The sequence below is a fragment of the Pantherophis guttatus genome, chromosome 1 (assembly GCF_059756535.1).
Source record: "Pantherophis guttatus breed Tessera chromosome 1, ASM5975653v1, whole genome shotgun sequence".
NCBI lineage: Eukaryota > Metazoa > Chordata > Lepidosauria > Squamata > Colubridae > Pantherophis > Pantherophis guttatus.
The window spans coordinates 78,403,778-78,419,879 of NC_142063.1; the positions used below are offsets into that span (position 1 = coordinate 78,403,778).

The 16,102-nt window shown below is 36.8% G+C and overlaps 1 protein-coding gene across 4 annotated transcripts in view; it reads right to left on the reverse strand.

The window, feature by feature from the left end:
- Positions 1-6,596: 6,596 nt before the first annotated feature.
- The window catches only part of PRDM11 (PR/SET domain 11), a 54,174-nt gene continuing 44,668 nt past the window's right edge, over positions 6,597-16,102 (reverse strand). For 2 of the 4 annotated variants that reach the window (XM_034417418.3, XM_034417420.3), the window contains 2 exons: positions 13,588-14,238; positions 6,597-12,881 (listed from right to left, as the gene is read on the reverse strand). In XM_034417418.3, coding sequence (XP_034273309.1) covers positions 10,720-12,881; positions 13,588-14,238 — 2,813 coding nt within the window. In that variant the 3' untranslated portion in view covers positions 6,597-10,719. The remainder of the gene's footprint in view (positions 12,882-13,587; positions 14,239-16,102) is intronic. The other 2 variants (XM_034417422.3, XM_087876815.1) reach the window with 1 other exon arrangement.

Sequence of the window (16,102 nt, forward strand, 5' to 3'; positions counted from 1 at the left end):
TGTAACTGACAGTTTCTGTCACACTTTCATGAGAAGGAGGCAAAATGCTTTGACGGAATAAAGGACTGGAACAGGAGGAGAGCAAATAAATGAGATTCTGCTGTATTTTACCTTTGGTACAGTCAGCAGCATCTATATAGGAGAAGCAAAGGGAGGATCAGATAGATGAATTGTTGAATGGAAAAGAAGTTACATACTGTACATACCCTTGTGATTCTGCTTCTTACTGGACAGACAGCTGGTTTGTATGATCAAGAATACAAATATTTGTAATAAGCTAAACAAAGTAACAGAATAACGGAGTTGGAAGAACTTGGCGGTCTTTTAGTCCAACCCCCTACTCAAACAGGAAACCCTACAACCTTTCTGATAAATGGTTGTCCAATCTCATCTTAAAAACCTTCAATGATGGAGCATCCACAACTTCTGAAGGCAAGTCGTTCCACTGATTAATTGTTCTAACTGTCAGGAAACTTCTCCTTAGTTCTAGGTTGATTGTATCCTTGATTAGTTTCCATCCATTGCTCCTAGTTCTGCCTTCAGGTACTTTGGAGAATAAGTTGACCCTCTTTTCTTTGGGGCAGCCCCTTAGATATTGGAAGACTGCTATCATGTTACCCCTAGTTCTTCTTTTCACTGAACTAGATATACTCAATTCATGCAACTGTTCTTTGTAGGTTTTATCTTCCAGTCCCCTAATCATCTTGTTGCACTTTTCTGTAGTCTTTCGAGAGTCTCAACATCCTTTTTATATCACTAAGCAGAGGGAAATCTGGTTAGCACTTGGTTGGGAAAATCCAAGGGTATATAGTCTGCCCCGAGAGGCCAAAATAAGACTTCAGAATGCAGCAGTAGAAAACCACTTTTATGTTCTGGGTGGGAAAAAAACCCCAACAAAATATATTTCTAAAGTCATATGGAGTCCAGCTTGGCTCAAAGGAGACTTTTCTTTTTATTTTCTTTTAAGAAATATGTCTGCTGGAAATACACATGTAGCAGTGTATTTGTTTTTAAATCATAGTTAATTAAAGCGATATCAAATTGCTAAGTAAATCACACACAGTTGCACACACATATAGATATGAACAGATGGACACACAAGGACAACAATTTTTCACAAGAATATAAGCATTTATTCCTTTTCTTCTGGGGAAAAAAATCTTTGAAGAACATCTGTCTCCTGATGTTCCTATTTTTTGCAACAAAAACAGCCATGGTACATCAGATGCTACCAGTAGGAGGTTTTTTATTAGGTAAAAAAAGGTGAAGGAGTCATTGTGGATTTTACTCCGTTGGTCATTGCCAACTATAGGGGGGCAATGCTCATCTCCATTTCAAGGCCATTGAGCTAGCACTGTCCAAAGACATTTCCATGGTCATCTGGCCAGCATGACATTATGGAGTGCTGTTAACTAGAGAGTGATGTTATTTGACTATATTCTGATTTTATTTTTGTGAATTGCTCGGCTATCTAGCCTTAATTACTGTAACATTTGTAGTCAATCTAATATGAATGGGGTGATAGCATATTATTAATGCCAAATATATTCTTATGCATGATCAATGCAACAACACTGAAAATGCATGCAAATTTAGTATTTCTGTCAAGGTTTTGGGATGAGATTACTAAACTGTGGTGATGTGAGAACTCTTCAGCTGATTGAGGAGAGGGAGTATGTCTAGAAAGGTTCTGTGGCTCAAATCTTTCTCAGAAAGTAGTCAATATAGTCTTTGTGACTTGTGACATTCTTAGTGAGTAACATTCTTCTTCACTATTGGCAGACACCCAAACAGCTTTCTTCCTCCCTGCTCCATCCTCAGTCAGTATGGCAAGTTTGATCTGGTCTTCAAAACCTTAAATGATGTTTATGTTCAATTTCTCCAAAAATTGAGCCTAGTAGCGCAGCAGACTAAAGCACTGTTATTAACATCAGCTGCCTGCAATTACTGCAAGTTCAAATCTTACCAGGCTCAAGGTTGACTCAGCCTTCCATCCTTTCTAAGGTAGGTAAAATGAGGACCCAGATTGTGGGGGCAGTAAGCTGACTTTGTATAAATATATAAAAGTATGAAGGCTATTGCTTAACGCATTGTAAGCCGCCGAGTCTTCGGAGACGGGCGGCATATAAATCAAATTAAAAGAAATAAAGAAATAAAGAACATTGAAAGCATGAGACAAAAATCACAAAGTGCAACAGCTTGAAAAAACATGTTTGGCATTTGCCATGGCTATCAACTGACAAAAATGTGACTAAAAATGGATAGTTTGGAGAGCAGAGGAGTAGAAGTGAGGTGCCTCTACTGAAACCACAACTCAGAAGCAGTGATTTACAAGGTCAAACAACAGATAATCCCCATTGAAGTGGTCTCTTTCCAATGCATGTTGTTTCCATTTTAATGGAGAATTTAACAAACATGTTATAAAACAATAAGGACTATTCCAATTCGCTTGCAATAGCAAGAATAACACTATTTTCTTAGCTTTAAAGACTAACAAAAATTAATATGCAATAAACTTCAGCCCATGTCTTAGGATAAAGGTACACTGACTCACTTTAATAAACTGAAGTGTTTTTAATTAATCATATTACATTACAAGTATAATGTATGACAAAATGAAGATTCTCGTGTACATACTATTATATATCAACATAGCTCTATTCGTATCCAGTGTCCTAGCCCCTCTCACACAGGTACTATAAAGCATAGTCTGCAAAGTAATAACTTTTTAAACATTGTCAGAAAAGGTGTGATATTAACATTTTTAATACATACGTAGTAATAGATTTCTAGATTGTTTCTCCCCCTCCCCTCATTTATACATGTGCATGATTAAACAGTTTGGAATTGAGTCTGTGAGGGGAAGACGGGCAAAGGCAAATAGGAGGAGGTCTGAGGCCCCCCCTTGTATCTGCAAATTGAGTTGTGTGGAAATGCCTGAGAGAGTTCTGGAGACTTCCTTGTTGCATTTCCATAATGGATCGTTTGGGTGATGCACCTCTCTTGAGTCAGCTGGGAAGAGGTGCAATGTTGAGAGATTTTGGTGTAGAGTGAGGGTGCTTTGTTGGCAGCACATGGGCTGGAAGAAAGTCCAATAGCCATGAAAATATACCATAACTATCCATGAGATTCAGTCCTGAGGAAAAGATTTTAGGTAGCCATTCCTGTAGGGGCTTACAGTTCTGAAACTTCTGGAGTTTCAGGTCAGCCAGGTTTGTAACTGAGGTGAGTTTCCAGAGTTGTGTGGCATAGTACAAGAAAGTAACAAAACTTTATCAGCAGATGTGTTCAGCACAAGCTCGCTCAACATCAAAGCTGCGTAACGCCAGTGCAAGCAGTCACATGGTGGAGAAAAAATGATTCCCACATTCTCCCTTCCAGCCCCTAACAATAATAATACTAATAATGCTACTAATAAAACTTGCATAAGATAATATATAGTGCCAGTACGATTGGAAGTCCAAATCTTAAATTTCCCCATTCTTTCAATGTGGCAACTGAGCCTATGAACATCAGTAATGCTTAGGATACCTGCCTTATCAACAGAAATGGATTTTCAGCTGCAAAAATCCAAATGGCTTTGTTCAGGTTTGAGCAAAGAAAAGAAGATATGTAGCTCACAAGCTCTGAGCATATGCTTCACAAACATCAATGAAGAAAACTGTGGCATACCTTTGCCATCATCCCCCTCCCCAAATTTCCCATTCATACCAAAAAGAATAGAGTCATATTAACATTACGTTACCGGAGTGGTTCAATCATAATGCCTTAAGCCAACATTACTAAATTAATACAGTGTTCAGGATACAGAATTTTCTGTCTGATGACCCATACCTACTGACCATCCTGAAAAACCACTTAAATGGTCAACTGAGTTTGCTCAATGAATGTTGAGAAATTAGCTGCGCTTTGAAAAATAACCCAAAAGAATGGAAGTAGGTAGCTAAGGAACAGTAATGCAATTGCCAGTACTGAGAAGGCCATCAGTGTGACTCCTCAGCTAAATATATTTGCCTATTTTATAGAGCCACGCAAAGCCTCAAAGAGGTACTTTGCTTCAAAGTTTAAATGAAACACTCTTACAAAGAGAAATGCTCGTCCACTTCTAAGTGCTATCATGCCACTTGGTTCAATTTGAAATACCTTCTGTGCCGGTGTACCTTATGTGCAGAAACTAGTCTTTCTGAAGCAAAGTGGCTCTTCTTCAATGCACAGTGCCTCATCAATATAACACGTGCCCATCTCACACACGCTCCCATTCACCCTTCCATTCAAGAGCTTTATTTATCTATTTATTCCCTGCCTTTCTACTTTCCTTTCATGCTATATCCCTTCTCCGTACAGTTCTTACCCTTATCTTGTCCTCGGGTAACAAATACTGTGTCCTAAGTTGCCTGAGCATCTACCACTGAAGTCAGTGGGATTTGGCTTGGCATAATAAATCCAAGGATATTATTTCAAATTTAATGAACAATCATGCTTTATTGACCAGGGAGCAATAACCTGAAGTTTGCACTCATTAAGTCAAGGTAAGCAGAGGGGAAAGTGCACAAATCAATCAAATATATATTTGCCAAATATATGAGAATATATGTATGTACATGCTATGTAACAAGGAGAGGTAAGGTTCATTTTCATTCATTATAAGATGGTCCCGATACTGTGATATGAACTTTAGCATATTATCAACTATGCTAGCAAAAAATTCCCTTTCCTGACCAAACTGTAGCAATGCTTTCTAATCAATAGTTATCCCAAGAGAAAGAGCCCCCCAAAATAAGACTATAAACAAATATAGATATGCTAAGACCGAGAACAGTGATAATCAGTGCTGTATTCCTCACATAAATTCAGGGCCTCACTTTATGAGAGCAGTTGCTTCTCTCTTTGTTTTTATATACTTTCACAAATACACACAAACTATTCTCATTCATATTTATGTGTATCCATATGAATGAGAAAGAATATTTATATAGTGATATAGAAGCATGAGGGTTTGTTTCTTACACTGATTGTTACAATGGATAAGCCTTATAGAGTATCATCGTAATCTAGCTAAAGTTTGAAGTCTTTTATTTAATTGATTTCAGTGGGGGAACTGAATAATTATAAGACTTATTCTTAAATTTTCCACTGAGATCAATACAATGTTAAAGTGCTTGACTATCTGGAGCATGGCCAATGAGTGCAATCTAGGAAGGAAAAGAGTGTGCTGAATTCCCACTCAAAAAAAGAGCATTTTCAAAGCTCAGGTCCCACCGATATATTTAGATTGCACCTCACACAGATTGGTAGTGTAGACATATACCAAGTTTCATGCATATACATTTTACTTGCCTGCGAGGGGTGATAAGAATTGCATAGATTTTAGTGGAGTGAGATACAATGGCTATGGAACAGATTGCTAGTGCTTAAGAGGAATTTTATTAAACTGAGGAAGGATTCTAACTGAGCCTTTTCACTCTGCTATTTAAGTTTGACAGTAACTTACTAGCAGAAATAGTAGTAGTAGTAGAAATACTGTATAACCTGAAATACTTTGTTATGGGCACATATGTGCTGTGATCTCAATATATAAATGTTCTTTATGAACCAGTATGAGCAAAAAGTGCAAGAAACAGGCACTTCAGTACAAAAATCAGGGTGGCAGAATCATCTCTCTTTAGAGTACAAGCTCACATCACCCATGCATGCGTCTTCATTGTGCTTTTGCTAAAATTGGAAGAAAGTTTGTGGCCTGAATTTCATTTTCATAATTACTGCTGTGCCGAGCTTGATGGTCATGGAGATTTTATACATTACCAGCGGGTTGGATTCCACGTCATATCAATGTGTGTTTAATATGCTTGTGCCCAATGGAATCACACCTGTAAAAGCCTGAGTTGGCTGATAATTGCAAAATCTGAAATCAGACCCTACTTGTCAAGTTAATCACAGGCACTGAATAGATTAAAAATATTTTCATCACATACTGATCTTTTTCACCATATAAGAGATCACAACCTCACAAAATGAAATGAATGAAAGAGGTTATTGGATCTATTTAGATTTCAGAATTAGATCCTTCTGAGCTTGACCCCTTTAGCTCCTCGTTACAGGGAGAAAACTAAAAAAAAAGTATTTTTAATAACATTAACTATAGTTTTTGTAATCAGTAGGTAAAGCATTATTGTGCTCTTCAGTTGCAATAGACAAGCACCAATATATTAACTGTGGATGCCCTCTAGTGTCCTTTTTTCTCACTTCAATTTATTTAAGCCTCTATTATGATTTGAGAATGTGACCATGCACATTTATATAATAACTCAGCATGGACAACTCTGTAATGAAACGATAATACTGAAAAAACCCTTGCCCCCACCTCCCCAATAATTCTAAATAGGATTTCTCCCCCTATGATCTAGGGTTAAAGATAATTACTTCATCGTATCACGTTCCACCACACAAATCAATAATCCCTTATACTATCTTTCTCCACCAGAACATTTGCCAAATAATTATACTTTCAATTTTAATATGACAGAAAAGGAATCCTTTATTTTGGTCCATCTATCTTTATACTCCTAAATCTTACATATGACGGCAGTGAAATAGAATTGATTGCAAATGAACCATTATTTTATTTTAGGAAACTCTTTTATCCACTTAATTAGCCAAAATAATTGACAATCATTCACCTGATATCAACAGGCGTATAGGAATTTAATGATGCTGTCATAATTTGGATTACATTTTGGAAGTAACACATCAGAAGAGGAACACTGCATACAATTTCTCCAAATGCTAAGAATCTGGACTTTAAATATAAGAAAAACAGACAATTCCTGAGCCCAGCTATGGAAACCTTTTTTATAGCATAAAAAGTATGACCAAAAAGAAAAATGTAAGACAACCCAATTTTTGACCCCACATTATGTTAACTAATTATATATGAGCAGGAAGTAACTTTAAAATATTGCAATGTCAGAAAGCATCTGTAAGATGCAGCCAAAGTTAAGCATCATTTATTTTAATAAGACAGAATTAAGTGCATGAGTATCTTTTTTATTGGTGCCAAGAAGAGATCATTTTAAAATGCTGTTTGTATCATATTCTGATTTAGTTAACAGCACAGTCTAAGCTTTAAATTTAAATTTCTATGGTTTTTAGCAAGGGAAGATTTTTTTAAAAAAGCACATATAAATGTTTTTTTTTATTCTTAGCACTCTGATACAGTATTGCAAACCTTCATTTTACTGTCCATTTAGACAGAACCTTCTCTACATAGCCTAGAGATAACTGAATTTTGCACAATTCAATTTTTTGATAATTGAATTGTGAAAAAAATCAGAACACAAGCATGGGTATCTTCACTTTCCTGATTAATGAGGCAAGTTAAGTAACAATTACAGTACAGAAGAGAAATTATCCCAAAGAACCCATGGATATTACGAAAGTAGACTGACTTTTATAGAGGAAATTTTGAAGCACCTTATTTTAGAAAAATGTTCTTGGTTCAGGATGACTACCTTAGAAGACAGGAAGCTTAATGTTTAAAAGACTGTATTATACTTTCTGTGTTGAAATTTTCTGCATCTAATATAAATCATAGGTTGGATTCACTCTATTTAATATATTCATGCTATTATAACACAGGCGCACAAAGGGAAGAAGTGCTGCAAAGCACAAATTCTCTTCTAAATCCTGGAAATTATCAACATAGTTCACTTGCTTTGAAAGGTTCTCTTATATGAATTCTTTCAAAAATCAACATCAAAAGATTCTTAATCAACTGCATGGGGTAAATGGGCCAGAGGCTAAAACTCTGACAACAGGAAAAGTAAAAAATCAAGAAAATCAAGAAGTGTCTTGTTTTAATAAGCGGCAACTAGAGTAAATATAATTGAAGATACTAGGGTGAATATCTTTGGAGATCTCATTCATCCAAGGCATGGTTGTCCCAAAAGTGATTTTTCAAGAGGCAACTGGACTTTCTTACTTTTCTCCTCAAAAACATTTCACTTCTCATCCAAGAAGTGAAACATTTTCAAAGAAAAAACTAAAAAATTCCAGGTACCTTTTGGAAGCACCTTTGGGACAACCAGGGTGAATTGTTTTCATAACTGTAGACCATTATGAAGCATGGTCTACAAGGCTTTTCTCTTATTGCCTATACATATAGGCGCTTTTGGTCATAGTAATGCTTTCTGAACCACAAGTTGCCCCAATGCTTAGAAAAATTATATATATTGTTGTAGCTCCATTGATACGCCTAGTGTTTATAAATACAATCAAATGGTCAAAGCCCCATGGCTTTGATATTTCATCATTTTATCAATTTCAGTATTTATCATCACCCAATACATAACACTGGAGAAAGGGAACCGCTGAAGTCCAATATAAAATGTCATTTATGAACATTTTTGAAGTTACTAATGATCAAGGGCAAATTTATGTGCTTCTCTGTTATGCAGAAAGAAAGAGTGTGTAGAATGAGAAGGCAGAGCATGAGCCATCAGCAGTGGAAGTGACTAAAGGTAGAAATCCGTCTGTTCAACATTCTGCGTTTTCTTGTCTGTGATTGAGTCAATTAGTTGTTCACTTCCTGTTTCTTACTCCCAAACTGAGGTTGGTAACCACCTTAGCAAAGGGGCAACTTTTTTGCAATTAGATGGGACAAAGGATTGTTCCATTCCATTCCAAACCTCAATCTCTACTTCCCATCCCACTCCTCCTTTATCTCCTTATTTATTTCTTAAAAAGTCTTCTTATGCATTATTGTATCTTGTGCATTATTATAAAGACCTCAGATATTTTTCCCTTTCTGCCCAGGAATCGCCTGGACAAGTTTTCCTGAAAACTCCAACTGATTTGCAAATTCTAAGAGGTGGCGTGGAGGCATGATGGCCTCTTCTTTGATAGTCTATGTCAACATTATTATTTTTTAAAAAAGCTTAAAATCTTGCACATAACGATAACATACTTATAAAAACTAAGCCAGGATGATTACTGGAACAATGAGTATCAAAAGACAAATTAAAATCGAACAAACAAAAATGATACAGGAAAAGATGCCGGTGTAGATATGTCCTGAGATAGACTGTTTTAACCACATGCTACATTATCACTGAAAACATATTGTTTAAAAATAACGCAATATATTGTTAGATAAATGAAAAACTACCTACTTAGCAGCAATGGTTCCAGAGAAATTTAGCACCAAGACTAACCGGAAGAAGATGAAGAAAATGGGAATGGAGAGAAGGAAAATGGATAGGTTCAGTGTAACTGACATCATTTTACTGTATTTAAAAGGAAAAAAATGCAAACTGGCATGAGTTTAGTCCCTCTGGAAACATGCTACCCTAATAGATCCTGCAGCCAAAATTATATTTTACTTCTGTGATCATCTAATACAGTCAAAACTTCCCAACACTGCTTTATGATATATCAGAAGGGTATGGCACAAACAGGTGTGGAGGCTCTCTGTTTATTTAGGCTTGTTTATCCTAAACAAACCTTATTTATTAAGCTAAAAAAAGTTCTTCATAATGCGTGTATTATTTTAACTTCAAATCTCATAGTCCACATATCTATTAGACTATGCACTCTTTGAAAGAAGTTCACAGGTATATGCACAATACTCTGTTTTTCTTTTAGCCACACAATGGAACTTTAAATGTTAGTAAAAGAAGGATATGTGAACCAGGAAAAGGACCTTGAGAATTGTTAAGCAATAAAGATGAATTTTGCATTGATATATCCTGCACACAAAGATAGCAGGTATTTCTTTCACTTATTAAGAACAAACGAACAAACAAACAAACAGAAAACACAATCAATTTATGATTATAAAGACCAAGTATAAATAACATAAAATTAGCATATGTGTATTTTTAAGCCCTGGAGTCTATATCCTCTTAAAGGATTTGACTCATTGGCTATCTAGCTTCCACAGCAGCCTGGGTTATCAGTAAAGAAGTTTTAATTAATTTCCTTATTCCTGCTATATAAAAATATAAATGCAAAAACACCCCCTCCCCATTTCCCTAATCTGAATTATGCTATTTTCACAGGAACATGCTATCAATATTGTAAGGAGATATATGAACTTGTTAGTAGAGTTTTCACAGGACATTTGCCTAACCCCGGAATTGCCCACTGATGTGTCATGCTAAGAAAAATTATTCTGGCTAATTGACAATAGCCTGAAAATTAACCAGATTACCAGAGGGATTCAATCTAACCTATATGATCTTGAGAAGCTAGAAACAAAATCCACGATCTGTGTGCACAGGGCTCAGAAATCCCAGTGATGATAAGCAAAGGACTAAATGGCTCAATGGCTGACTAACAGAAGGAAAATACTAGAGAGGTAAAAAAACAGACATACACGTAAAAGCATAGAGATGTAGGATGACATTGGCCTGCCATGTCTAGCTTATAAATTGAGTCAGGTTGATAATGCAGACTATGGCCCCAGTACGTGTTTCTGAAAAATGAAAGGTTGCCACCTACATTGCAGCTGCCACAGTTGAAGATGTCAGTACATAGTAAATGTTGCTGTGTTTCTCTTAGCATCCATCAGATCAGCTTACATTTTCAGTGTGAGTTTACATCATACATGTGCATCTGTGTGTGTGTCTGTGTGTCTGTGTGGGAGTGTATGTGTAATATACCAAAGCTTAGAGTATTGATTAAAAAAAAATCACCAGTTCTCTAAACAAGAGGCATTCCTTGTTAAATATCAGGATAAAATTCTGATCCGTGGTCCATGCTTTGCAGCACAGGTTTCTGATCCAGGGTGGACATCCTGCTTAACATTTCTGCAGACAGTGCATAACTATTGCTAGATTTCTCCTCAAACCAACTGTCTAGTGCCCGTTTGGCTTCAAAGTTGGCAATAGGTGGTCCATTTACAGCAATTGTCAAAAGATCGCTGAGTTGTTCCAGAGTAAGTCGGGAACGATTGTTTTTGCGCACTCTCTGAAGAGCATTTCTTCCCTTTTCGCAGCATGCTGTGGAAGTGGGAAGGACTTTGAGGATCTGGATTATTTTATTTAAAAGAGGAAATCTCTGTCTGTATTTACAAATATGACTGATTAAATCTTTAAAGCCATTTTTGGTATAATAATCCACCTTGAGTTCTCGCCATTCCATGAGCAAACTCCCTCTGGTATCTATGCCTTCTCTGCTGATTTCTGTGCAAAAAGATGGCACTGCTTCCAGATGTTCAAATATTTGCATCATGTCTTCCCTGCCATAACTCATAAGCTCTTCTGCACTTCTGGGCCAAGCTGCAAGATCAAAAACCTGGCACGCTTTCACAAATGCTCGACTGCGAGGTTCAAATCTTTGAGCCAGAATCACTTGGGTCTTCTGGCATATTTTTTCTCGAATTGACTGGAATTTGGCTTCAGCCACCCGTAGGTTTTTCACAGCAACACCATTAAAGCTTTCACGGAAATTCTCCTCAAATTCCTGTAGATATTCCCCAGGAGAGTCTGCCAGTCTGCTAATTTCTTGGATGGCCTCCTCTATTTTATCATCTACTTGGGATATAAGGAGGTATTCACCTTGGAAAATGAAGGCAAGTCGTGAAAGGACTGCAATGACATCAAGCAAAAAATATATTAACTTAATGGATTGATAGTCCATAAGGAATTGCAAGAGAGCCAAGGCAATAGCAGAAGCATCTGCTCTTTGTGTTTGGCCACTGACATCTTTCAGATGAGCCACTACTTCCAGGTAGTCCTTGATGAGAGCATTGAGGACATTTTGTTCCCCAATGATCCATTTGATTGCTCGAATATCTCCCAAGAACTCAGTCTCTTCACAGAGAGTAGCAGCAGTGACCCTTAGCTCACACATCAGCCTGGGAGAGTAACGGTAAAAGCTGAGTAACTGCTTCAGGTTGTTCTCTAGTTCCTCAAGGCAGGGTAGTTCTTTCCCACTAATTGCATCCAATATTTCCAAGTGTGGCTTGTGTACCATCAGAGGTAAGCAGAGCAACCAAGGCAGAGTTTTCCTGATTGTCATGTATATGTTTGCTCTTAGACTGGCAGTAATGTTAGCACCATCTATCCCCAAACCAACACTTGGCTTTTCATCTTGCAGCCTCATACCCAGAGATGAAAAAGCCCGATCTAATGCTTGAACATAACTATCCGTTGTAGAAAATCCCAGTTCTTGGAGAGAAAGGAATTCAGTGGCAGGAGGTCCGTCACTGCTGACGTACTGTACATAAACTGCAACGGTGTCAGCAAGTAAATCATCACTCTGCCCATCTAAAATGATGCTGAGGAAAGGAGATTGCCTCACCCGTTCAATGAGATCTTCTCTAAGAGCTCTAGCAATATGATGGATTAAGATTTGACAGTCTCCCTCATTCATATACTGATCCACCACTTTGAGTTCACACTTTCTCAGTAGTTCTGCAAGAGGTCTAAAGTCACAATATGGCCGGCCTTCCATAGCTAAATGATAGGCTGTATTAAACAATAAAGTCATATTTCGACACATCTCTTCTGTCTTCTCTGGGTGCATCCTGAGCCGGTAGAGCTGCAGGCACTTCTTGTGGAGATTACTCTGGCTATGGAGTTTTATAGTGTGGATCTTGAATTGCTTTGAGCCAATGATGAAGGCTGAAGTTCGAGAAGACTGCACTGTATACTGCCGACAGACATGACACCACATTTCATTCAACGTAGGAGAGTACCGCAGAAACCAGAACTTTTTTAGCCACTCTTGCTTGAAGCGCCGGATCCTTCTGGTGACAGCAGACATCTTGGAAGGCTCATCTGTGGCTGTTATTATGTCATTTGAAACGGATTCATCTGCTGAATCTACTTCCTGATCATCATCTTCCATTATGGTAGGGACAGACATGATGCTTTCTGAAGCTGCCAAACAAACAAACAAAAAAAGAATTACAGACAATTTAAGACAAAGTTCTAGAAAACAACATAAAACAGTAAGGTAATCATACAACACTTCATCCATATCTACAGATGTCCCTTGTTTTTAACAAAAATGAACATGTTATTTGGGGTAAGGTTGAATTATAAATGTTTCGAAACCACTATTTTTTTTAAAAGTCCTAATTTCCTTAAGTCTAAGCAATTGTAAAATGTAACCTCAGCAGTATTCTAGCTAGTACCATATTATAACAAGAACTATTGAGGTATCATGGAAGGAAATGAAATAATTCTTCAAAAACAAACACAAGTCAACAAAGTTAAGAGTAAGTTCTTACATAAAATGTAAACTTTGTTTTATATGTTTCACATACATATGAACCAGTATATTTCACATAACACACAGGAAATCAAACATACTTCCTAAACAGCATTCAAAATGACAGCCTATGATTCTTTCTCCTGTAATGTATGAAGAATATAGCAAACCAATTTGCTGCAATGTTTTTATTGAAAATGAACATATTACAGTAAAAAAGAAAGATAATTTATCATTACAAATTATAATTATAATACCCCAAACTGCTCAGAGAATTAAGCCTGTGCTTCTTAAGACCCAACCATGAGACCTCAGAAATGTAACGTCTCCTAGTATAATGTTTAAGGAGCATTTTTACTTTGTGTAACTTACCAGTGGGATATGAAAATGCTTGATACTCAGGTACCTGAGGAGGTAGTAGAGATGGCTCAGCTAACTTGCCAGATCTTAGCAGATTTAGCTCAGCCTGCAATTCCCGAATCTTTTTTTTCAGCCGTATGCAGTTGGGACACAAGGAAGTTGTTGGGAGTTCGAGAGCATCATCTTGACTTGACACCAGAGACAGATCAGTGGGGCTGTTCACTTTAAATGACAAAGGTTCTTCACCTTCTTCTTCCAGCAAGCCAATTTCTTTGGATGTGGTAAAGTGAGAACCGTGAGGGACCTTCCACTCACCCTCATTTCTGTGTCTACTGTGATTAGGAGAACTGTCTTGAACATTAGTCCCACAAGTTTCTGAGACATCTTGAATTTGGAATCTCAAGGATTTTCGAGTGGAAGGGGTAGAATTTTTGGTGAACTTATGATCTTCTACCTTAGTTGATTCCAGAGAAGCCTCTAGGACATCTTTGAAGATGAGGTCTATTTTCTTTTTCTTGGTTTGGGGTTGAGATATCCCTTCTTCAAAGCTACGTTTGTAGGAACTCTTCCCTGGTTTTGATGTAGTGAGCTCAAGAGGGTAGATCACATCTTCTTGGCTTTCTATAATTCTTTCTGTCTTTTCTCTTAGTAATTTTCTGTCCCCTAAAAAAGAAATCAGGAGATGATTATTCATGGGAACACTACAACATTCCTGACACAAAAGCTAAAGCAAAAAGGTAGGATAAACGTTTCATATGTTGCATAACCAATAGATACATTTACTGGAATAAATGCTTAGGCACCCTAATGATGGGTAATATTGAAAAATCAAACAATATCTAGGTAATATTCAGAGGTTTGCTTCAATACACTTCAAAGAATAGGTAGTTAATCTAAAGTAACAGGTAGCTAACCTGTAATTGAAATTAAAATAAAATATGGACGTTTCAGCTTGCTGAAAATGTAGTGATAACTTTGACTTGGTAAAAGGCATCATGTTATTACTATGAAGTTTCCATGTTAAACCAGTAAACTTGATAGACCTTTCCATTGTATAATAGAATGACACGAGACATGAGAATACGCAGGAATTACAATCTCATTTCCCATATCGGTAACCTACACAGTTAATTAGAACCAGGCCAGTAATATCCAAGACTGAGATCTATAGTTTGCTGTAATACATTGGTAAATGTGTGGACTTAAGCAAAATTTACCAAAAGCAGAGATTTTAGCAGATTAGCAGTTATTTAGAAAAAATAGCCAAATATCCTTACCTGGAAATTCAGAAGATGATGGATTTGATTCTATCTTTCTTCTGTCTTGTAAATAATTCCAAGCATCAATACTTGGTTGTTTTCCAAACAAGGTGCTGCTTAATGTTGTTATATTATATTTAAGAAACACACTTTGCTTATGTAACAGCTTTAGTATAGATGTGGTTCATCAAATCCTAGCACCATAGTCCTCAGCAACTGCAATAGTTTTATCTACTTGTGACACTAGAGGAAAACTGCTATGCAACTATTGCAACTCCAGGTTTTGTGATGCTGCATTGGAACTTCTAACCAATACCAATCTGTTGTAAGCATGTATCAATTTGCAGAGGACTTATTTTGATTCAGAAATTTAAAAAAAACCATACATACAATGTGCAAGATTTCAGTCAATTCCATATCCTATTTAGTTTTCAGAGTGTGACACTAACTGGTGGGTTGGTTAGGATGTGGCAAATGTTTTAAATGACACCTTTCTATCTGAGTATTTATTTGAGGCTTGACAGAGTAATTCACATTTTTTTAAAAAAAAATTCTATTCCATCTTAACCACGGATAGTAAAATTTGGAATTAAAAACTGTTGTGTCCATAAAATACCAGGGACCTTAATATTATACCTAGTGCAAGTATGTAAGTTGCAGCATTTACGTGATGAAATCATCTCATATACACTGTCATTTTGTTCCACTTGTAGACCAGGCAAACATAGAGTTTTTAAAAATAGATTGCTTCCAACACGGTGGATGTAAAAATAGGGTTGAAAGCCCTGCTTTTAGGCTTAGGGAACATGTTAAGATTTCTAGCAGCCATGCTGGTGCTGATGATGGCATGTAGCCAGAGGCTACAAAAACTAATTAAATCAAGAAAGTTGACTAAATTATGTTAGTAAACTCAGTTTGCTGGAATCACCTGAGAGTTTCTTCAAAATAGCAAAGCTTATTAATAGGTTACTGTTTTCAAGATGATGTCAAACAGATCGAAGGATGGAGTATAGACTTGAAAGTGGAGAAATAGAAATATGAATATATTTGGAGTTTTGGATACCATTTTAGTATGTATGAGGGAAGGATCAGTCTGGAAGATTGGGAATGTTTTAAGCGCCTTGATGCTGAAAGATTCACCAAGCTTCTAGAAGTTGCTGTTTGGTTTGTTGGTGGTTAGGAGATCTGGTAGATGAAAGGAGTAAGCAGATTTGGATTGGAGTCAAAAAGCATCAGTGACACCCATCAGAAGCCTTTCTGGGCTTCTG